This window comes from Oncorhynchus nerka, linkage group LG5 (genome assembly GCF_034236695.1).
Source record: "Oncorhynchus nerka isolate Pitt River linkage group LG5, Oner_Uvic_2.0, whole genome shotgun sequence".
In the NCBI taxonomy this organism is placed as follows: domain Eukaryota; kingdom Metazoa; phylum Chordata; class Actinopteri; order Salmoniformes; family Salmonidae; genus Oncorhynchus; species Oncorhynchus nerka.
Window position 1 is genome coordinate 63,084,598 of NC_088400.1, and position 21,573 is coordinate 63,106,170.

The window sequence follows — 21,573 nt, forward strand, 5'->3', positions numbered from 1 at the left end:
CTTATATATGTCACTTGTTAAATCCACTTCAATCAGTGTAGATGAAGGGGAGGAGACAGGTTATAGAAGGATTTGAGACATGGATTGTGTGTGTGCGCCATTGAGGGTGAATGGGTAAAACAAAAGATTTAGGTGCCTTTGAACAGGGTACGGCGGTAGGTGACTTTGAACAGGGTACGGCGGTAGGTGCCTGTGAACAGGGCACGGCGGTAGGTGACTGAACAGGGTACGGCGGTAGGTGACTGAACAGGGTACGGCGGTAGGTGACTGAACAGGGCACGGCGGTAGGTGACTGAACAGGGCACGGCGGTAGGTGACTTTGAACAGGGCACGGCGGTAGGTGACTGAACAGGGCACGGCGGTAGGTGACTGAACAGGGCACGGCGGTAGGTGACAGGGCACGGCGGTTGCCTGAACAGGGCACGGCGGTAGGTGCCTGTGAACAGGGCACGGCGGTAGGTGACTTTGAACAGGGCACGGCGGTAGGTGACTTTGAACAGGGCACGGCGGTAGGTGACTGAACAGGGCACGGCGGTAGGTGACTTTGAACAGGGCACGGCGGTAGGTGACTTTGAACAGGGCACGGCGGTAGGTGACTTTGAACAGGGCACGGCGGTAGGTGCCTGTGAACAGGGCACGGCGGTAGGTGACAGGGCACGGCGGTTGCCTGAACAGGGCACGGCGGTAGGTGCCTGTGAACAGGGCACGGCGGTAGGTGCCTGTGAACAGGGCACGGCGGTAGGTGCCTGTGAACAGGGCACGGCGGTAGGTGCCTGTGAACAGGTGACTTGCCTGTGAACAGGGCACGGCGGTAGGTGCCTGTGAACAGGGCACGGCGGTGTGAACAGGGCACTAGGTGCCTGTGAACAGGGCACGGCGGTAGGTGCCTGTGAACAGGGCACGGGCGGTAGGTGCCTGTGAACAGGGCACGGCGGTAGGTGCCTGTGAACAGGGCACGGCGGTAGGTGCCTGTGAACAGGGCACGGCGGTAGGTGCCTGTGAACAGGGCACGGCGGTAGGTGCCTGTGAACAGGGCACGGCGGTAGGTGCCTCTGAACAGGGCACGGCGGTAGGTGCCTCTGAACAGGGCACGGCGGTAGGTGCCTGAACAGGGCACGGCGGTAGGTGACTGAACAGGGCACGGCGGTAGGTGACTGAACAGGGCACGGCGGGAGGTGACTGAACAGGGCACGGCGGTAGGTGCCTGTGAACAGGGCACGGCGGTAGGTGCCTGTGAACAGGGCACGGCGGTAGGTGCCTGTGAACAGGGCACGGCGGTAGGTGCCTGTGAACAGGGCACGGCGGTAGGTGCCTGTGAACAGGGCACGGCGGTAGGTGCCTGTGAACAGGGCACGGCGGTAGGTGCCTGTGAACAGGGCACGGCGGTAGGTGCCTGTGAACAGGGCACGGCGGGAGGTGACTGAACAGGGCACGGCGGTAGGTGACTTTGAACAGGGCACGGCGGTAGGTGACTGAACAGGGTGACTTTGAACAGGCACGGTAGGTGACTTTGAACAGGGTACGGCGGTAGGTGCCTGTGAACAGGCACGGCGGTAGGTGCCTGAACAGGTGCGGTAGGTGACTGAACAGGCACGGCGGTAGGTGACTGAACAGGCACGGCGGTAGGTGACTGAACAGGCACGGCGGTAGGTGAACAGGGCACGCGGTAGGTGACTTTGAAGGTGCCTGTGAACAGGTGACTGAACAGGCACGGTAGGTGACTTTGAACAGGGCAGGTGACTTTGAACAGGCACGGCGGTAGGTGACTTTGAACAGGCACGGTAGGTGACTTTGAACAGGGCAGGTGACTTTGAACAGTAGGTGCCTGTGAACAGGGCACGGCGGTAGGTGACCTGTGAACAGGGCACGGCGGTAGGTGCCTGTGAACAGGGCACGAACAGGGCACGGCGGTAGGTGCCTGTGAACAGGGCACGGCAGGTGCCTGTGAACAGGGCACGGGCGGTAGGTGCCTGAACAGGCCTGGCACGGCGGTAGGTGACTGAACAGGGCACTGAACAGGGCACGGTAGGTGCCTGTGAAACAGGGCACGGCGGTAGGTGCCTGTGAACAGGGCACGGCGGTAGGTGCCTGTGAACAGGGCACGGCGGTAGGTGCCTGTGAACAGGGCACGGCGGTAGGTGCCTGTGAACAGGGCACGGCGGTAGGTGCCTGTGAACAGGGCACGGCGGTAGGTGCCTGTGAACAGGGCACGGCGGTAGGTGCCTGTGAACAGGGCACGGCGGTAGGTGCCTGTGAACAGGGCACGGCGGTAGGTGCCTGTGAACAGGGCAGGTGCCTGTGAACAGGGCACGCAACAGGGCACGGCGGTAGGTGCCTGTGAACAGGGCACGGCCTGGTAGGTGCCTGTGAACAGGGCACGGCGGTAGGTGCCTGTGAACAGGGCACGGCGGTAGGTGCCTGTGAACAGGGCACGGCGGTAGGTGCCTCTGAACAGGGCACGGCGGTAGGTGCCTCTGAACAGGGCACGGCGGTAGGTGCCTCTGAACAGGGCACGGCGGTAGGTGCCTCTGAACAGGGCACGGCGGTAGGTGACTGAACAGGGCACGGCGGTAGGTGAACAGGGCACTGAACAGGGCACGGCGGGAGGTGCCTGTGAACAGGGCAGGTGCCTGTGAACAGGGCGGTAGGTGCCTGTGAACAGGGCACGGCGGTAGGTGCCTGTGAACAGGGCACGGCGGTAGGTGCCTGTGAACAGGGCACGGCGGTAGGTGACTTTGAACAGGTGCCTTTGAACAGGGCACGGCGGTAGGTGCCTGTGAACAGGGCACGGCGGTAGGTGACTGAACAGGGTACGGCGGTAGGTGACTGAACAGGCGGTAGGTGACTGAACAGGGCACGGCTGGTAGGTGCTGAACAGGCACGGTGAACAGGTGACTGAACAGGGCACGGCGGTAGGTGCCTGAACAGAACGGCGGTAGGTGACTTTGAACAGCACGGCGGTAGGTGACTTTGAACAGGGCACGGCGGTAGGTGACTTTGAACAGGTGGTGACCTGGTGACTGAACAGGGCACGGCGGTAGGTGCCTGTGAACAGGGCACGGCGGTAGGTGCCTGTGAACAGGGCACGGGTGCCTGTGAACAGGGCACGTAGGTGCCTGTGAACAGAGCACGCAGGTGACTGAACAGGGCGGTGAGGTGACTTTGAACAGGGCACGCAGGGGGCACGGCGGGTGCCTGTGAACAGGGCACGGTAGGTGCCTGTGAACAGGGCACGGCGGGTGCCTGTGAACAGGGCACGGCGGTAGGTGCCTGTGAACAGGGCACGGCGGTGGTGCCTGAACAGGGCACGGCGGTAGGTGCCTGGAAGGGCAGAGGTGACTTGCCTGAACAGGGCACGGCGGTAGGTGACTTTGAACAGGGCACGGCGGTAGGTGACTTTGAACAGGGCACGGCGGTAGGTGACTTTGAACAGGGCACGGCGGTAGGTGACTTTGAACAGGGCACGGCGGTAGGTGACTTTGAACAGGGCACGGCGGTAGGTGACTTTGAACAGGGCACGGCGGTAGGTGACTGAACAGGGCACGGCGGTAGGTGCCTGTGAACAGGGCACGGCGGTAGGTGCCTGTGAACAGGGCACGGCGGTAGGTGCCTGTGAACAGGGCACAGGGGGCACGGCGGTAGGTGCCTGTGAACAGGGCACGGCGGTAGGTGCCTGTGAACAGGGCGGTAGGTGCCTGAACAGGGCACGGCGGTAGGTGACTTTGAACAGGGGCACGGCGGTAGGTGACTTTGAACAGGGCACGGCGGTAGGTGACTTTGAACAGGGCACGGCAACAGGCACGGTAGGTGCCTGAACAGGGCACGGCGGTAGGTGACTTTGCAGGGCACGGCGGTAGACTGAACAGGGCACGGGCGGTAGGTGCCTGTGAACAGGGCACGGCGGTGGTGCCTGTGAACAGGGCACGGCGGTAGGTGCCTGTGAACAGGGCACGGCAGGTGCCTGGCCTGTGAACAGGGCACGGCGGTAGGTGCCTGCCTGTGAACAGGGCACGGCGGTAGGTGCCTGTGAACAGGGCACGGCGGTAGGTGCCTGTGAACAGGGCACGGCGGTAGGTGCCTGTGAACAGGGCACGGCGGTAGGTGCCTGTGAACAGGGCACGGCGGTAGGTGCCTGTGAACAGGGCACGGCGGTAGGTGCCTGTGAACAGGGCACGGAACGGTAGGTGCCTGTGAACAGGGCACGGCGGTAGGTGCCTGTGAACAGGGCACGGCCTGTGAACAGGGCACGGCGGTAGGTGCCTGTGAACAGGGCAGGTGCCTGTGAACAGGGCGGTAGGTGCCTGTGAACAGGGCACGGCGGTAGGTGCCTGTGAACAGGGCACGGGCGGTAGGTGCCTGTGAACAGGGCACGGCGGTAGGTGCCTGTGAACAGGGCACGGCGGTAGGTGCCTGTGAACAGGGCACGGCGGTAGGTGCCTCTGAACAGGGCACGGCGGTAGGTGCCTGCCTGTGCCTCTGAACAGGGCACGGCGGTAGGTGCCTGGTGCCTGAACAGGGCACGGCGGTAGGTGCCTGTGAACAGGGCACGGCGGTAGGTGCCTGTGAACAGGGCACGGCGGGTGCCTCTGGTGCCTGTGAACAGGGCACGGCGGGGCACGGCAGTAGGTGCCTGTGAACAGGGGCAGTAGGTGCCTCTGAACAGGGCACGGCAGTAGGTGCCTCTGAACAGGGCACGGCGGTAGGTGCCTCTGAACAGGGCACGGCAGTAGGTGCCTCTGAACAGGGCACGGCAGTAGGTGCCTCTGAACAGGGCACGGCGGTAGGTGCCTCTGAACAGGGCACGGCGGTAGGTGCCTCTGAACAGGGCACGGCAGTAGGTGCCTCTGAACAGGGCACGGCAGTAGGTGCCTCTGAACAGGTGGTGCCTCTGAACAGGGCACCTCTGAACAGGGCACGGCAGTAGGTGCCTCTGAACAGGGCACGGCAGTAGGTGCCTCTGAACAGGGCACGGCAGTAGGTGCCTCTGAACAGGGCACGGCAGTAGGTGCCTCTGACAACAGGCACGGCAGTAGGTGCCTTCTGAACAGGGCACGGCAGTAGGTGCCTCTGAACAGGGCAGGCAGTAGGTGCCTCTGAACAGGGTAGGTGCGGCAGTAGGTGCCTCTGAACAGGGTAGGTGCGAACAGGGTACAGTAGGTGCCTCTGAACAGGGTACGGCAGTAGGTGCCTCTGAACAGGGTACGGTAGTAGGTGCCTCTGAACAGGGTACGGTAGTAGGTGCCTCTGAACAGGGTACGGTAGTAGGTGCCTCTGAACAGGGTACGGTAGTAGGTGACAGGCGCAGTGTATCAAGAACTGCAGCACTGCTGTTTTTTGTTTTTTACACTGTTTCCTGTGTGTATGAAGAAGGGTCCACCACCCAGAGGACATCCAGCCAACAAGACAACTGTGAGAAGCATTGGAGTCAACATGGGCCAGCATCCCTGTGGAACGCTTTCCACACCTTGTAGGCCATGACCTGATGAATTGAGGCTGTTCAATATTAGGAAGGTGTTTAGTACCCTCAGTGTATGTCTCTGCGTGAGAGATAGACCCACCCTCGATGCGTTTACTCTTGTGTATTGGCGTCCGTCCCTTCTTGCTGCGGATGGAGCTGGTCTTGCTGCTGGCGCCTGACGTGACCGACATCCGGTCCCCATCCTCTCCTCCTGTTAGCAGACTGTTCCGGTAGGAGATTAAGGGCAGCCACACGTCCTCACGGCGCTCCGACATCGACTCCGACATAAACTTCTCCAGATACGAGTGACTGGGAGGAGGAGAGACTGGTTACACACACAGTCTGCTTATTGTGACAATCATTTGACACACACAGGGCAGGTACTTACACAGTCTTCTTGTCCTGTCGCAGCAGTTTGGAGGAGAACTCTGAGAGGACCTCTAGGAAGGCCAGGTTAGGAGGAGGGAACTCTGCACCATGGGGGTTCTGGTACTTAAAGGCAAACTCTATACCATCCCTGTGGAGGGGGCAGAGAGGAAGAGTGGGACGAGGGGGGAGAGAGGAAGAGTGGGACGAGGGGGGAGAGAGGAAGAGTGGGACGAGGGGGGAGAGAGGAAGAGTGGGACGAGGGACGAGAGAGGAAGAGTGGGACGAGAGAGGAGAGAGGGAGAGGGGTGAGAGAGGAAGAGTGGGTCGAGAGGAAGAGTGGGACGAGAGAGGAAGAGTGGGACGAGAGAGGAAGAGTGGGACGAGAGAGGAAGAGTGGGACGAGAGAGGAAGAGTGGGACGAGAGAGGAAGAGTGGGACGAGAGAGGAAGAGTGGGACGAGAGGAAGAGTGGGACGAGAGGAAGAGTGGGACGAGAGGAAGAGTGGGACGAGAGGAAGAGTGGGACGAGAGGAAGAGTGGGACGAGAGGAAGAGTGGGACGAGAGGAAGAGTGGGACGAGGGGAAGAGTGGGACGAGGGAGGAAGAGTGGGACGAGGGAGGAAGAGTGGGACGAGGGGGGAAGAGTGGGACGAGGGAGGAAGAGTGGGACGAGGGGACGAGAGGAAGAGGGGGACGAGAGGGGAGAGAGGAAGAGTGGTACGGGGGGAGAGAGGAAAGAGTGGTACGAGGGGGAGAGAGGAAGAGTGGTACGAGGGGGAGAGAGGAAGAGTGGTACGATGGGGGAGAGAGGAAGAGTGGTACGAGGGGGAGAGAGGAAGAGGGGGACGAGGGAAGAGTGGGACGAGGGGGAGAGAGGAAGAGTGGGACGAGAGGAAGAGTGGGACGAGGGGGAGAGAGGTGAGAGGAAGAGTGGGACGAGGGGGAGAGAGGTGAGAGGAAGAGTGGGACAAGGGGGAGAGAGGAAGAGTGGGACAAGGGGGGAGAGAGGTGAGAGGAAGAGTGGGACAAGGGGGGAGAGAGGAAGAGTGGGACGAGGGGGGAGAGAGGAAGAGAAAATGAGCTCGGAGGAGCAATTGTAACAAGGAACTGGGTAATTCTTGGAGGTTAAAGAATAAAACCAGAGAAAACTGAGTTCATCAGCTTTCTAACAATCTGTGTGTGTGTGTTGGGTCAGTGTGTGTGTGTCTGTCTGTCTGTTGGGTCTTACTTGTGCAGTGTAGCGACAGCCTCTCTGGTTTTGATCTGGTCCAGGCCGAAGGTGAGGGCGAAGCGCCGGGCCAACTCCTTGATGCCGCTGACGTGAGACGACGTTCTGTCCAGAGTAGGACCCTGGTCCTGGAGAAGCTCGTTGAACAGCTATAACACACACAGTGAACAATGAGTGTGTATGTCAGTGTGTCTGGTGCGGGTGTGTCAGTGGTGAGGGTGTGTCCATGCGTGTGTGGTGCGGGTGTGTGTGTGTATGGCGTGGGGTGCGTGTGTGGTACGGGTGTGTGGAGAGCGGGTGTCAGTGTGTGTGGTACGGGTGTGTGGTGCGGGTGTGTGTGTGTAGCGGGTGTCAGTGTGTGTAGCGGGTGTCAGTGTGTGTGTGTGTAGCGGGTGTCAGTGTGTGTGTGTAGCGGGTGTCAGTGTGTGTGTGTGTGTGTGTGAAGTGGGTGTGTCAGTGTGTGTGTGTGTGTGTGGAGCGGGTGTGTCAGTGTGTGTGTGGAGCGGATGTCAGTGTGTGTGTGTGTGGAGCGGGTGTCAGTGTGTGTGTTTGTGTGGAGCGGGTGTCAGTGTGTGTGTTTGTGTGGAGCGGGTGTCAGTGTGTGTGTTTGTGTGGAGCGGGTGTCAGTGTGTGTGTTTGTGTGGAGCGGGTGTCAGTGTGTGTGTTTGTGGAGCGGGTGTGTGTGTGTGTTTGTGTGGAGCGGGTGTCAGTGTGTGTGTGTGTGTGGAGCGGGTGTCAGTGTGTGTGTGTGTGTGGAGCGGGTGAGTCAGTGTGTGTGTTTGTGTGGAGCGGGTGAGTCAGTGTGTGTGTTTGTGTGGAGCGGGTGTCAGTGTGTGTGTTTGTGTGGAGCAGGTGTGTCAGTGTGTGTGTTTGTGTGGAGCGGGTGTGTCAGTGTGTGTGTTTGTGTGGAGCGGGTGTGTCAGTGTGTGTGTTTGTGTGGAGCGGGTGTGTCAGTACCTGTTGCAGACTGAGGATGAGGGTTTTGGCACAGAGGATCTTATCACTCTGTCTGGTCTTACTGAGAGTCTCCTTGATGATATCACCATAGTCATTATAATACTGGAGACAGAGAGAGAGAGAGAGAGACAGAGAGAGAGACACAGAGAGAGACACAGAGAGAGACATTAGTCAGATCTTTGGTTGAGGATACAGGAGGCTAGCATGATGATGTGTGACTATCAAGATATGAAATGAAAGCATACAGGGATCAGGGACAGAAACAACTATTGTCATGTTTCATTGAAGTGTCAGATAGACAGATGACACCAGGTCAGATGACACCAGGTCAGATGACAGACACCAGGTCAGCACCTTCATGTAGTGTTTGAAGATGTCTGCAGCAGCAGGCATGTCCACGATGTCATAGATGATGAGTTTGCTGAAGGCTGCGAGCAGGTTTCTCCTCTTGTGAAGAGCTTCTATCTTATTGGCTTCATCCTCCTCATCGCCTTCTGGAGACAGAACATACATACTTAGTGGTCTGTGTGTGTAATAATAATAATAATATTATAGGTGGGTGGGTGCTTACAATTACAACGTTTGAATTGGAAATGTGTTTTTCTGCATATCCCAACTCTCCTGAGACATTCTCAGAGAGTGGGGTAACGGCCAGGAATCAGACATTATTGAAAGCAACCCTGGAGCAATGATTTTTCAGTGCCTTGCTCAAGAGCACATTGGTTGATTTTTCACCTAGACTGCTCGGGATCTGAATCAGCGACCTTTCGGATACTGGCCCAACGCTCCTAACCGCTAGGCCACCTGCTGTGTGTGTGTGTGTGTGTGTGTGTGTCTAACCCATGCTCTGGTTCTCATCGTCCTGATCTATAAAGACGTGGTCCAGGATGAAGGTGAGCAGCTCGTTCTGTAAGGTGCTGTCTGGGTTGAACACTAGGGCCTCCAGTCCTTCTCTGCCCCCAGACACCAACTGGTGACTGAAGACCATCAGCAGGTCACACAACAACATGAAGGCCTGTTGTACAGGGAGGGAACACATCATCATTAACACCGTTCTTCATCATCACCACCATCATCATCAGTTTAAACTGGAGTGAGACTCGTCGAAGAGGTGTAAACTAGAGTTTAAACTGGAGTGAGACTGGTCTAACTGGAGTGAGACTGGTCTAACTGGAGTGAGACTGGTCTAACTGGAGTGAGACTGGTCTAACTGGAGTGAGACTGGTCTAACTGGAGTGAGACTGGTCTAACTGGAGTGAGACTGGTCTAACTGGAGTGAGACTGGTCTAACTGGAATGAGACTGGTCTAACTGGAGTGAGACTGGTCTAACTGGAGTGAGACTGGTCTAACAGGTGCAACTGGAGTGAGACTGGTCTAACAGGTGTAACTGGTTCGTACCTGTTCTTTGACAGGTGTGTTGACATTGGACAGACACTGCTGACAGACAGCCAGGAAGGACTTCACCACTCTCCTCAGAGCCACCAGGTCCTCCTTACTAGGAGTTCCCTCTGTGATTTTCACCAGCTGCCACAGTATGGAGTAGTGGGAACACTGCAGGGCCTGGACAGCGATCTGCTCTGGCATGGCCCCCTGCTCAATACCAGCCTTCAACAACCTGTAGCAGCTACCAAACAGGTCCCACCGCGTCAGGTCATGAGCACTGGGAACACACACACACCAGTCAGAATCCTGGGAGGACCTATATATTCATGACTTACTGAGAGGGACGGCGAGAGGGAGTGAGGGTTCTACTCGAAATGAGACAGAGGATGGAAGGTCTTACTTGTGGAAGGCCGTGAGTCTCTTGAGGGTAGACAGAACGTTGTAGATGTCGTCATCGTCGGCCTCCTCGGCCTCTTGCAGCAGGTCTTCTACGGAGTGTGTGAAGCGGTCCGTTATCTCGTCGATGAGTTGCGAGCGGGCGATGTCCACTCTGTTCATGATGGTGTACTCCTCAGAACATAGGATGCTGTAGGTCTTACTGCAGGCCTCCAGAACATCTGTCTCAATGTGTTTGTCCACCACCAGGCGGATCTGCTTCAGTAAGGCATCTAGGTGCTGAGGGAGAGAGAGGGGGAGAGAGGGAGAGAGAGAGAGAGAGAGAGAGGGGAGAGAGAGGGGAGAGAGAGGGAGAGAGAGAGAGGGGGAGAGAGAGGGGGAGAGAGAGGGGGAGAGAGAGGGGAGAGGGAGAGAGAGGAGGGAGAGAGAGAAGGAGGGAGAGAGAGGAGGGAGAGAGAGGAGGGAGAGAGAGAGGAGAGAGAGAGAGAGAGAGAAAGAGAGAGAAGAGGGTGAGAGGGGGGAGAGAGAGGGAGACAGAGACAGAGTCAGTAAATACCGTAGTCACCCATAAAGAAAACTTCACACACACAAACCGAGCATGCACGCACGCACACACAACGTTCTGTCTCACACACACTCCTACCTTCTCCATACGCCCAGCACTGTACACGTCCAGATCAAAGAACATAGGGATCTGTAGCAGGTTAGCCACCTTCTCAGAGTCGGCCTGGTACTTAGACAGGAGCATGGGCAGGGCCATGATGAAGTGTTCTGTCAGTTTGTTCTTGTCGTCTATCTGAGTCTTCCTCTCCTTCGCCGTGAGAACACGCTTCCCAGTGCCCCTGCCGACGGGTGGGTGAGCCTCTGCTGCCTGCCGGATGGTACACACCATCAACTCTATCAGGGAACTCTCCTGTCTGTCTGACAGCACTGTGATGAGAGGGAGATGACAATGAGGAGAGAGATCACCGTCTGATCGCCAATCACCTCTTTATAAACAGACACCGGGACGTAAACAGGCACCGGGACGTAAACAGGCACCGGGACGTAAACAGGCACCGGGACGTAAACAGGCACCGGGACGTAAACAGGCACCGGGACATAAACAGGCACCGGGACACAAACAGGCACCGGGACACAAACAGGCACCGGGACATAACCAGTGAGTTATGGTAAAGATATCTCACCCTCCTCTCCTTGTACAGGCTCCTCCAGCAGTAACTCAGTCATACACTCCCAGTCCTTCAGCAGCTCCTGAGAACTCTCCCACAGAGAGTCCACCAGATAGGCTGCATGTTCATGAAGCTCACTCTCCAAGAAGAACAGCACCAGCATGCGGAGGAGGTTCCCGTTGGGGCTGCTCCTCCCTCTCCTCTTAGCCAACTCCTCCTCTGCCTGGGGGTCATGTCTGCTGAACAACCTGCACACAAAGTGGAATGTTGCTGGAAAAGGTCAACTATCAGCCAATAATATTCGCTGAATGGATTTATGTGTTGGATTCCAACACTCAAGACAGGAAGACTCACTTCCTGTGCAGAAACTCTCCTGCTGCCACGGCGACAGGTCTGTGGGCGGAGTAAACCAGGTGGTAGACATTCTCGCAGTCCTCATTGGACAACGCATCCTCGCTGCCTCTAGAACAACCAATCGCAAATGGTTACATTAAACGCTGCAGCCAATCCCAAACTGTTACAATAAGCACACAGGGTCCCATTATACGAGTATGTGTGAAATGGCAAACGTGTGTGTGTGTGTGATACATACTGCAGGATGAGAGTGATCAGTCTAATAGCCTCCACAGCCACGTCATACTCCTTATCCAGAGTCATGGACACGATGCGGTCCTTGAAGCGGTTGGTGAACAGCTCCAGTTTAGGAAACAGTTCTCTGTTGGTGTACAGGTTCTGGAGAGCCTTCAGACACTTCAGACGGACCTCACCTTGCTACGCAGAGAGACAGAGACAGAGAGAGAGAGACAGAGAGAGAGACAGAGAGAGAGACAGAGAGAGAGACACAGAGAGAGACACAGAGAGAGACACAGAGAGAGACACAGAGAGAGACACAGAGAGAGACACAGAGAGAGACAGAGAGAGAGAGACAGAGAGAGAGACAGAGAGAGAGAGACAGAGACAGAGAGAGAGACAGAGAGAGAGACAGAGAGAGAGAGAGAGAGAGAGAGTGTAAGTGTCTGTCTGTGTGCGTGTGTCTGTGTGTCTGTGTGCGTGTGTCTGTGTGTCTGTGTGCGTGTGTCTGTGTGCGTGTGTGTGCGTGTATGCCTACCCGGTCGTGTAAGGTCCATCCTACATATTTCAGGTAGCTGTCGTTGAGGAAGGCGTCAGAGTACATCTTCATCCAAACTCCAATCTCCTCAATACAGATAGCTCTGATCTCAGCTATAGCATCCCTGAAACACACCCCAACACCGTCATCATCACTACTTTCATTAATGTGTGTATGTGTGTGTGTGTGTGTGTGTACCTGTAGCGGTGGACAAAGATTCCTTTGAAGATAGAGTTCATCATGTTCTCAATCTCATCCTGGTTCTCCTGGAGCTGTGGGGGAACGACAGTCAGGAGGTCAGAGTGTGTGAAGGTCTGTTTCAGAGGAATGACAGATGTTGGATCCTAGCCCTTCCTCCAACCACCAGCAGACCAATCACGTACCTCCTTCCTCTTCTGCAGCAGCAGCTCTAGCTTCTCATTGGCCCGTTTTCCGGCCATCTTGTTCCTCTCAGCCTCATACTGTCTCTGGGTGTTGTCCTGGTGGATACTGAGGTTCAATGCCACGTTCACCAACGCTGTCATCAACTTCATCGCTGGAGGGAGAGGACAGACAGGGCCACAATACAACTGATCTTCAAGGACCACAAATATAGATTACAGAGACGTATAGATAGATCTAGTAATCTACACCGAGCAATGACACTGGTCTCCAGTTCTTTCAGAGATTGAGAGAGAAGAGAGACGGAGACAGAGGGAGTCTCTTACCTGCCAGTGTGCTGGTGTGTCTGAAAGCTCTGACCTGTGAGTCAGACAGTCCCGTGAGGAGGGATATGACCGTGTCCATGAGGTACTCATCGTAGATGATGCTGTACTGGCACTGACGTATCAATACGCAGATGAACTCACAGAAGTTGTAGCGGAACTTCTTCCACAGCGGCCCGGGCATGGTGAGAGGGTAGTCCCCACTGTCCTGCAGACCACAGATAAACATGATCAATATGTTGATCTATTACTGGGGTGAGGACATGGTGAAAGGGTAGTCCCCACTGTCCTGCAGACCACAGATAAACATGATCAATATGTTGATCTATTACTGGGGTGAGGACATGGTGAGAGGGTAGTCCCCACTGTCCTGCAGACCACAGATAAACATGATCAATATGTTGATCTATTACTGGGGTGAGGACATGGTGAGAGGGTAGTCCCCACTGTCCTGCAGACCACAGATAAACATGTTGATCTATTACTGGGATGAAGACATGGTGAGAGGGTAGTCCCCACTGTCCTGCAGACCACAGATAAACATGTTGATCTATTACTGGGGTGAGGACATGGTGAGACGGTAGTCCCCACTGTCCTGCAGACCACAGATAAACAGGATCAATATGTTCATCTATTACTGGGGTGAGAACATGGTGAGAGGGTAGTCCCCACTGTCCTGCAGACCACAGATAAACATGTTGATCTATTACTGGGGTGAGGACATGGTGAGAGGGTAGTCCCCACTGTCCTGCAGACCACAGATAAACATGTTGATCTATTACTGGGGTGAGGACATGGTGAGAGGGTAGTCCCCACTGTCCTGCAGACCACAGATAAACAGGATCAATATGTTGATCTATTACTGGGGTGAGGACATGGTGAGAGGGTAGTCCCCACTGTCCTGCAGACCACATATAAACATGTTGATCTATTACTGGGGTGAGGACATGGTGAGAGGGTAGTCCCCACTGTCCTGCAGACCACAGATAAACATGTTGATCTATTACTGGGATGAGGACATGGTGAGAGGGTAGTCCCCACTGTCCTGCAGACCACATATAAACATGTTGATCTATTACTGGGATGAGGACATGGTGAGAGGGTAGTCCCCACTGTCCTGCAGACCACAGATAAACATGTTGATCTATTACTGGGGTGAGGACATGGTTAGAGGGTAGTCCCCACTGTCCTGCAGACCACAGATAAACAGGATCAATATGTTGATCTATTACTGGGGTGAGAACATGGTGAGAGGGTAGTCCCCACTGTCCTGCAGACCACAGATAAACATGTTGATCTATTACTGGGGTGAGGACATGGTGAGAGGGTAGTCCCCACTGTCCTGCAGACCACAGATAAACAGGATCAATATGTTGATCTATTACTGGGGTGAGGACATGGTGAGAGGGTAGTCCCCACTGTCCTGCAGACCACATATAAACATGTTGATCTATTACTGGGATGAGGACATGGTGAGAGGGTAGTCCCCACTGTCCTGCAGACCACAGATAAACATGTTGATCTATTACTGGGGTGAGGACATGGTGAGAGGGTAGTCCCCACTGTCCTGCAGACCACAGATAAACATGTTGATCTATTACTGGGGTGAGGACATGGTGAGAGGGTAGTCCCCACTGTCCTGCAGACCACAGATAAACAGGATCAATATGTTGATCTATTACTGGGGTGAGGACATGGTGAGTGGGTAGTCCCCACTGTCCTGCAGACCACAGATAAACAGGATCAATATGTTGATCTATTACTGGGGTGAGGACATGGTGAGAGGGTAGTCCCCACTGTCCTGCAGACCACAGATAAACAGGATCAATATGTTGATCTATTACTGGGGTGAGGACATGGTGAGTGGGTAGTCCCCACTGTCCTGCAGACCACAGATAAACAGGATCAATATGTTGATCTATTACTGGGGTGAGGACATGGTGAGAGGGTAGTCCCCACTGTCCTGCAGACCACAGATAAACAGGATCAATATGTTGATCTATTACTGGGGTGAGGACATGGTGAGAGGGTAGTCCCCACTGTCCTGCAGACCACAGATAAACAGGATCAATATGTTGATCTATTACTGGGGTGAGGACATGGTGAGAGGGTCGTCAATCAATTAAGATGTATTTATAAAGCCCTTTTTAAAATCAGCAGTAGTCACACTGTCCTTGATGTGCATCAATACACACGTCAGTCTATATCCACCCGCCTATCCCTCCCTCCCTCCCTCCCCTCATCCGACCAATGACAGCTTTGATGCATTACCTCGTCAAACTCCTCTGTCATCTTCCTGATGATCTCAGCGTTCTGCATGTTGCGGAACATCTCGATGCGCACGGTGCCTGAAGAGGGTTACGCACAACCACAATACAACCTTTAACAACCACAATACAACCAACCTGGAAATGAGGCCTATATAAATCAGAATGTTGTCTGGTGTGTCGGTAGCGGTTAACAGTAATACCTTTGCAGCCAGAACACTGGATAAAGAAGTTGATGAGGTCCAGTAAGGCGATGTCTCTGTCCTGCTTGTACGACTCGATCCAGTCATCAACCACAGACTGCATGGCACTCTTTCCCATTCTGACCACCTCAAACAGAGTGACGGGGTCTCCTCCCTCGCCGTTGGTCTGAGGGACCCCATTGGCCTTCCTCCCTTTAGCCCCGCCTGTAGCCTTCTCCGCTGGGGACTTCCGAGGCTTCTTATTGGCTGCCTTAAAAAGGGAGGGGCAAAGGGTTCAGATATACAGGAAGAGACTATGCAGAGAGAAGGAACCTCGTAGAAAGGTGTTCTTACTGGTGGTCTGCCAGGCCTCCCTCTCTTCTTCTTGCCTTTAGTGTCTGTCGGGTCCTCCAGCTCACTCACACTCACACTCAGACTCACTGTGTCTGCCGCTCCGCTCTCATTGGACGAGTCCCTGCAACACACACACACACTTATACTGAGAGGGATACACCTACATAATTCTACCCACACTCAGCAGTCACAACATACATGACACACACACACCTACGTTCGACTAATTACCGCATCAGGGGTGTGTTGTGATCTCTTAATGAGGCTTTGGTTGACGATGCAACGGGGAAAGACTCACTGTAGGACAGGCAGCTCAGAGGTGATCATCCTGACTGCTGCAGGGGAGGGGTGTGTGTCCTCAGGAAAGAGTGGGTGTGTGTGGTCCGCTGGAGGGAGGGGTGTGTGTCCTCAGGAAAGAGTGGGTGTGTGTGGTCCGCTGGAGGGAGGGGTGTGTGTCCTCAGGAAAGGGTGGGTGTGTGTGGTCCGCTGGAGGGAGGGGTGTGTGTCCTCAGGAAAGGGTGGGTGTGTGTGGTCCGCTGGAGGGAGGGGTGTGTGTCCTCGGGAAAGAGTGGGTGTGTGTGGTCCGCTGGAGGGAGGGGTGTGGCTCGGTACGGGGTCAACCGTGTGTGTGTGTGTGTGTGTGTGTGGGGGGGGGTTACAGAGTGGTGACCAAATTCACTCAACACTGGGGACACAGCACCTCACAACACACCAGCCCCTAGAAAGAGAGAGAGACACGGTTTAGCCATTTGTCACAAATGTCTGGTGATTTAGTTTGGAATATTCTCAACATTTACGCAACTTGAAAAAGAGAACGAAAAATGGAGAGAAAGGAGAAAGAGTGAGTGTCAGAGGAGAGATAGAAGGTAGGGAGGAGAGAGATAAACCAGGCAGAGTAGAGGAGAAAGAGTGGAAAGGGAGACACCAACTGGCCACTTTAGGAAGTGCACCAGTAAAGTCTAGAGGGGGCGTGTCGAGAGCGTGCACGTTTCAAACAGAGGTCTAATCATGTCAACAACATTCTAACCAATTACATTACATTTAATCATTTCAACCACAACATTATAAATTCTAATCATTTCAAACAACGTGATTTCAACTTAAAGTAAAGTATCTTTGAAAAAATCTTCACAACAAATCCCATAACAAACCCAGAATGTTGTGTTGTCAAATCTGATCCTTTATGAAAAAGGGAAAATCATTTGTTACTGGTTAGACCCCAGAGTTTTTCACGGTTGCAAGGTCAGGAAAACACTAGGGCTCCTTCTTTCGGCTATACGTTAGATGTAAAGTTTGTCCTATCAATTTGCTTGCCTGGCTAGGAATAAACTCCTGGCCCTATTTATAGAAATAACAGTCATTACTAAATATTAGGCAGAGTGTAGTAAATATCAACAAGTGGGTGCAGTACCCTGCTTTGGCCACCAATGGCAGTATGATCCACAAAGTCCTCTCACCTCCATCAACTTAAACACACTTTATATGGCTTTAACAAGGTTTTAATCATTAGAAAAATCATCTAACCTCTCAATAAGTTAAACGTGAGTTTATGTGGTGTTTTGTCTCTTTGTTGAGTGTGTCTAGGGAGTGTTATGGAGGGTGAGTGTGTGTGTGTGGCTGAGACTGGGCTTAAACAACAGTAGGGGGCAGGCTAGGAGAGACTGTATTTAAATGTTCTCACACACAGAGAAACTGGAGAGAGCTTGAGCACACCAGCCGAGTGAGTCTGTTACCAACACATGCACACACACCCCTCTCTATGTCTGTCACACACAGCAGGCACACAGAGATAAGTGATGAGAGGGAAGAGATGTTGGATTCTCAGCTTTATCTCAGTTATAGCTAGGTCTATCAACTTTTGTTTATTTTGATTATTATATATACAAAACATAGCTAGTTTGTACCGGTATATAATATACATATGATCATTTACTGATTTATTCATTGATTAAAGTAAATTATTGATTGGACTTGTAAGTAGAAAATGTCAGTATATTTTTTTACCCAATATTGGGTACCATGTAATGGTAGACATTGAGGTTAACTAATAAAAGGTGGTAGGATGTGAAGAGCTGTAAAAACACAGAGGGAAATCCTGAACGCTAACCATCAGCTACTGTCATTATGCAGTACAGCCCCCCTACCACCACCACACTTCTAGTAGCATCTCTCCAGGGATCACTACGGCCCCCACTGCTGGCTGAAATGTGTGCTCTCCATCTCTGCCTCTCCTCCCTTCCTTCCCTCCCCAATTCTATATTCTCTCTCTCTGGACAATAGAAGGCAAAAGCAACAGGGGAAATCTGTGTGACTGGGTTCAGATAGTATTTGAAAGCTGTGCGTCACCTTGGCAGAAGGCCAGAGATGGGTGTCTGCCAGAGTTGTTATTGGCCATTGACTGAAGACTACTGTTACTAATACTCCTTCATTAACATCCATCTCTCTCTCCCACAAAGAAGCCTGGAGGGAGTGTCTGTTCACTGTTAAAAAGAGAGCAGCCAACACACACACACCTGTGGTATCTGTATTCCAGATACTGGGCTCTGACCGCTTTGGGAGCTGCCCGGGTGAGAGGTGTGTGTGTGTCTGTGTCCCTTTCTCTCAGAGCAGAGCAGCTCCACAAGGAGAGACAGGGAGAGTGGAATTGTGTGATTTCACTGCTTAGAGGCTCTGAAGCGCTCACCCTGACGTTCCAGGTGGTGCTGTGGCATCAGGAATGTGTGTGTGTGTCATACCACACAGAATAACCAGAGCTTCCTCTGCTACAATAGGCTGATCCTGCTTAGAATCAATGTGAGGGATCACACACACACGGAGGCAGGCAGCGAGGGCTTGTATAACACCTTACAGACAGTTATCCAGCGCTCATATTTTATCATCTGTGGTCTGACTGAACACACATATAACTGTGTGTGTGTGTGTGTGTGTGTAAGCCACTTAACATGCATGACATGTACTCCCGGAGGCAGGCAGGCATTGCCATGGCAACCCTTGTGGGTCATAAGCCCCCCTCCCCTGATTGGCTGATCAGTGAGAAGGGACTGGGTGGGGAGGAGAGAGAGTGATGGAGGGGGGAGATTGGGGAAAGAGGAGGGGGAGAGGGACAGGGGAGGGGGTAAGAAGGCACAAAAGAGATGAAGATATCCATTGTGATCTTTGGGGATTCGTTAGATGTCCCTTTCACTGCTGTTGAGGATCTCCACTGTTTTCAACTATAACGACCTGTCGGATAATAACACATTACCCACATTATCACCCTTCCACATTATCGCCTACCCACATTATACAATCCTACTTCACCTGAATAAAGTCGGCCATAAGAATGCTGTCATGATGGGAACAAGGAGAGAGAGTACGGTTACTAGGCTGCCTCTGACCAACAACGCTGTGGGAACTAACAGCACTGAAGATGAGGACAACACATCTCTTGGGAGGAGGGGGACAGCAGTCAACTGTAAAATATCCTATCATTTGGCAGAGCATGACCCTTCACTCAGACAGCTCCATGTGGGCGGCAGGTAACCTAGTGGTTAGAGCGTTGGGCCAGTAACCGAAAGGTTGCTAGATCGAATCCCCGAGCTGACAAGGTTCTGCCCCTGAACAAGGCAGTTAACCCACTGCTCCTAGACCGCCATTGAAAATGAGAATGTGTTCTTAACTGACTTGCCTAGTTAAATAAAGGTTAAATAAATACAAATGTGATAGAGTGAGAGAAAAGGTGTTGCCTACATCAATAATGCATTTTAACAAGATTCTTAGAGATCACACACAAAATGCTTCTGCTCTCTAAAGAGCATCACTCATAAGAAAGTGATCCTGTCCGAATCCAAAACAACAACAACACAGGCGTTTCCAGCAGCAACTAGACAGAGGTGAAAGGGAGGGAAATAGCATATACAAGACAGCTCTATGAGACTGCTGCCTGCAATTACTGGGCCATTCAATCTGGACCAACTAGTAAAACAAGGACACGATTATAGTCTCTGAAATGTCACACCATTTTCTGAAACATAAAACCATGTCATTTGGATGAGGACTTTTGGGCATGCTATTATCCTCTGATCTGAAACAGTCGTAGACACCAGAGAAATGAGGGCAGAGAGATCAGAGGAGTCAGTCCTGATCCTCAAACACCAGCTCTAGCTAGGACTGGGATAATACGGACTGCTCCAGCTATTTACTTCGGTCTCATTTCAATACTGCCCTGTCAGTTGAACAGTGTGGGGGTTCTTATCTCGGAGGTTCTGTATGAGAGCCAACAAGCCTGGCGAGGAAGAGAGACCATAGCATCCTTAAGAGGTATAATAACAAGAGTTTTCACCCGAGAGAGGGGAATGCCAGAGAAAGAGAGAGACGAGAGAGGGGAATGATCAAATGATATAGATCAAGAGAGTCTGAGAAGAGTGAGAATAAATTAACAAGAGATAGGAAAATAAGGGGACCAGTATTATCCCCATGCAGGTCAATGAGAGAGATGGAACTCTCCTAACCCAGTCATGACCCCAGTCGTACAAGGAAGGAGAAGCAGACAGACACCTTAAAGCAGGGGTCCCCAATTACATTCAGCCGTGGACCGAGTTTTCCTTGAGCGGATGGTCGGAACATAGTTATAAATAATTTGACTTGCAAGAATTCCAAAGAGATACAGTGCCTTCAGGAAGTAGTCAATACAGACAGACAGAAAGTGCCTTCAGGAAGTAGTCAATACAGACAGACAGACAGTGCCTTCAGGAAGTAGTCAATACAGACAGACAGACAGACAGTGCCTTCAGGAAGTAGTCAATACAGTCAGACAGACAGACAGGAAGTGCCTTCAGGAAGTAGTCAATACAGACAGACAGACAGACAGTGCCTTCAGGAAGTAGTCAATACAGACAGACAGACAGTGCCTTCACAATACAGACAGACAGACAGACAGTGCCTTCAGGAAGTAGTCAATACAGACAGACAGACAGTGCCTTCAGGAAGTAGTCAATACAGACAGAGACAGACAGTGCCTTCAGGAAGTAGTCAATACAGACAGACAGACAGTGCCTTCAGGAAGTAGTCAATACAGACAGACAGACAGACAGTGCCTTCAGGAAGTAGTCAATACAGACAGACAGACACCGTGCCTTCAGGAAGTAGTCAATACAGACAGACAGACAGACAGACAGTGCCTTCAGGAAGTAGTCAATACAGACAGAGACAGACAGTGCCTTCAGGAAGTAGTCAATACAGACAGAGACAGACAGTGCCTTCAGGAAGTAGTCAATACAGACAGACAGACAGACAGTGCCTTCAGGAAGTAGTCAATACAGACAGACAGACAGTCAGTGCCTTCAGGAAGTAGTCAATACAGACAGAGACAGACAGTGCCTTCAGGAAGTAGTCAATACAGACAGACAGACAGACACCGTGCCTTCAGGAAGTAGTCAATACAGACAGAGACAGACAGTGCCTTCAGGAAGTAGTCAATACAGACAGACAGACACTGTGCCTTCAGGAAGTAGTCAATACAGACAGACAGACAGACAGACAGACAGACAGTGCCTTCAGGAAGTAGTCAATACAGACAGACAGACACCGTGCCTTCAGGAAGTAGTCAATACAGACATACAGACACAGTGCCTTCAGGAAGTAGTCAATACAGACAGACAGACACAGTGCCTTCAGGAAGTAGTCAATACAGACAGACAGACAGACACAGTGCCTTCAGGAAGTAGTCAATACAGACAGACAGACACAGTGCCTTCAGGAAGTAGTCAATACAGACAGACAGACACAGTGCCTTCAGGAAGTAGTCAATACAGACAGACAGACACAGTGCCTTCAGGAAGTAGTCAATACAGACAGACAGACAGACACAGTGCCTTCAGGAAGTAGTCAATACAGACAGACAGACAGACACAGTGCCTTCAGGAAGTAGTCAATACAGACAGACAGACAGACAGATACAGTGCCTTCAGGAAGTAGTCAATACAGACAGACAGTGCCTTCAGGAAGAAGTCAATAC

At 52.9% G+C, this 21,573-nt stretch overlaps 1 protein-coding gene across 1 annotated transcript in view; it reads right to left on the reverse strand.

Moving 5' to 3' along the window:
• The window catches only part of LOC115125422 (cohesin subunit SA-1), a 42,264-nt gene that overhangs the window by 7,389 nt on the left and 13,302 nt on the right, over positions 1-21,573 (reverse strand). Inside the window, exons 2-21 of the mRNA XM_065018867.1 lie at positions 15,877-16,296; positions 15,579-15,699; positions 15,246-15,495; positions 15,047-15,123; positions 12,779-12,983; positions 12,455-12,606; positions 12,270-12,343; positions 12,072-12,195; positions 11,556-11,734; positions 11,318-11,425; positions 10,979-11,211; positions 10,435-10,721; positions 9,796-10,070; positions 9,411-9,672; positions 8,852-9,026; positions 8,366-8,505; positions 8,012-8,113; positions 7,055-7,203; positions 5,847-5,975; positions 5,559-5,767 (exon numbers count right to left, since the gene is read on the reverse strand). Coding sequence (XP_064874939.1) covers positions 5,559-5,767; positions 5,847-5,975; positions 7,055-7,203; positions 8,012-8,113; positions 8,366-8,505; positions 8,852-9,026; positions 9,411-9,672; positions 9,796-10,070; positions 10,435-10,721; positions 10,979-11,211; positions 11,318-11,425; positions 11,556-11,734; positions 12,072-12,195; positions 12,270-12,343; positions 12,455-12,606; positions 12,779-12,983; positions 15,047-15,123; positions 15,246-15,495; positions 15,579-15,699; positions 15,877-15,905 — 3,280 coding nt within the window. The 5' untranslated portion in view covers positions 15,906-16,296. The remainder of the gene's footprint in view (positions 1-5,558; positions 5,768-5,846; positions 5,976-7,054; positions 7,204-8,011; positions 8,114-8,365; positions 8,506-8,851; positions 9,027-9,410; positions 9,673-9,795; positions 10,071-10,434; positions 10,722-10,978; positions 11,212-11,317; positions 11,426-11,555; positions 11,735-12,071; positions 12,196-12,269; positions 12,344-12,454; positions 12,607-12,778; positions 12,984-15,046; positions 15,124-15,245; positions 15,496-15,578; positions 15,700-15,876; positions 16,297-21,573) is intronic.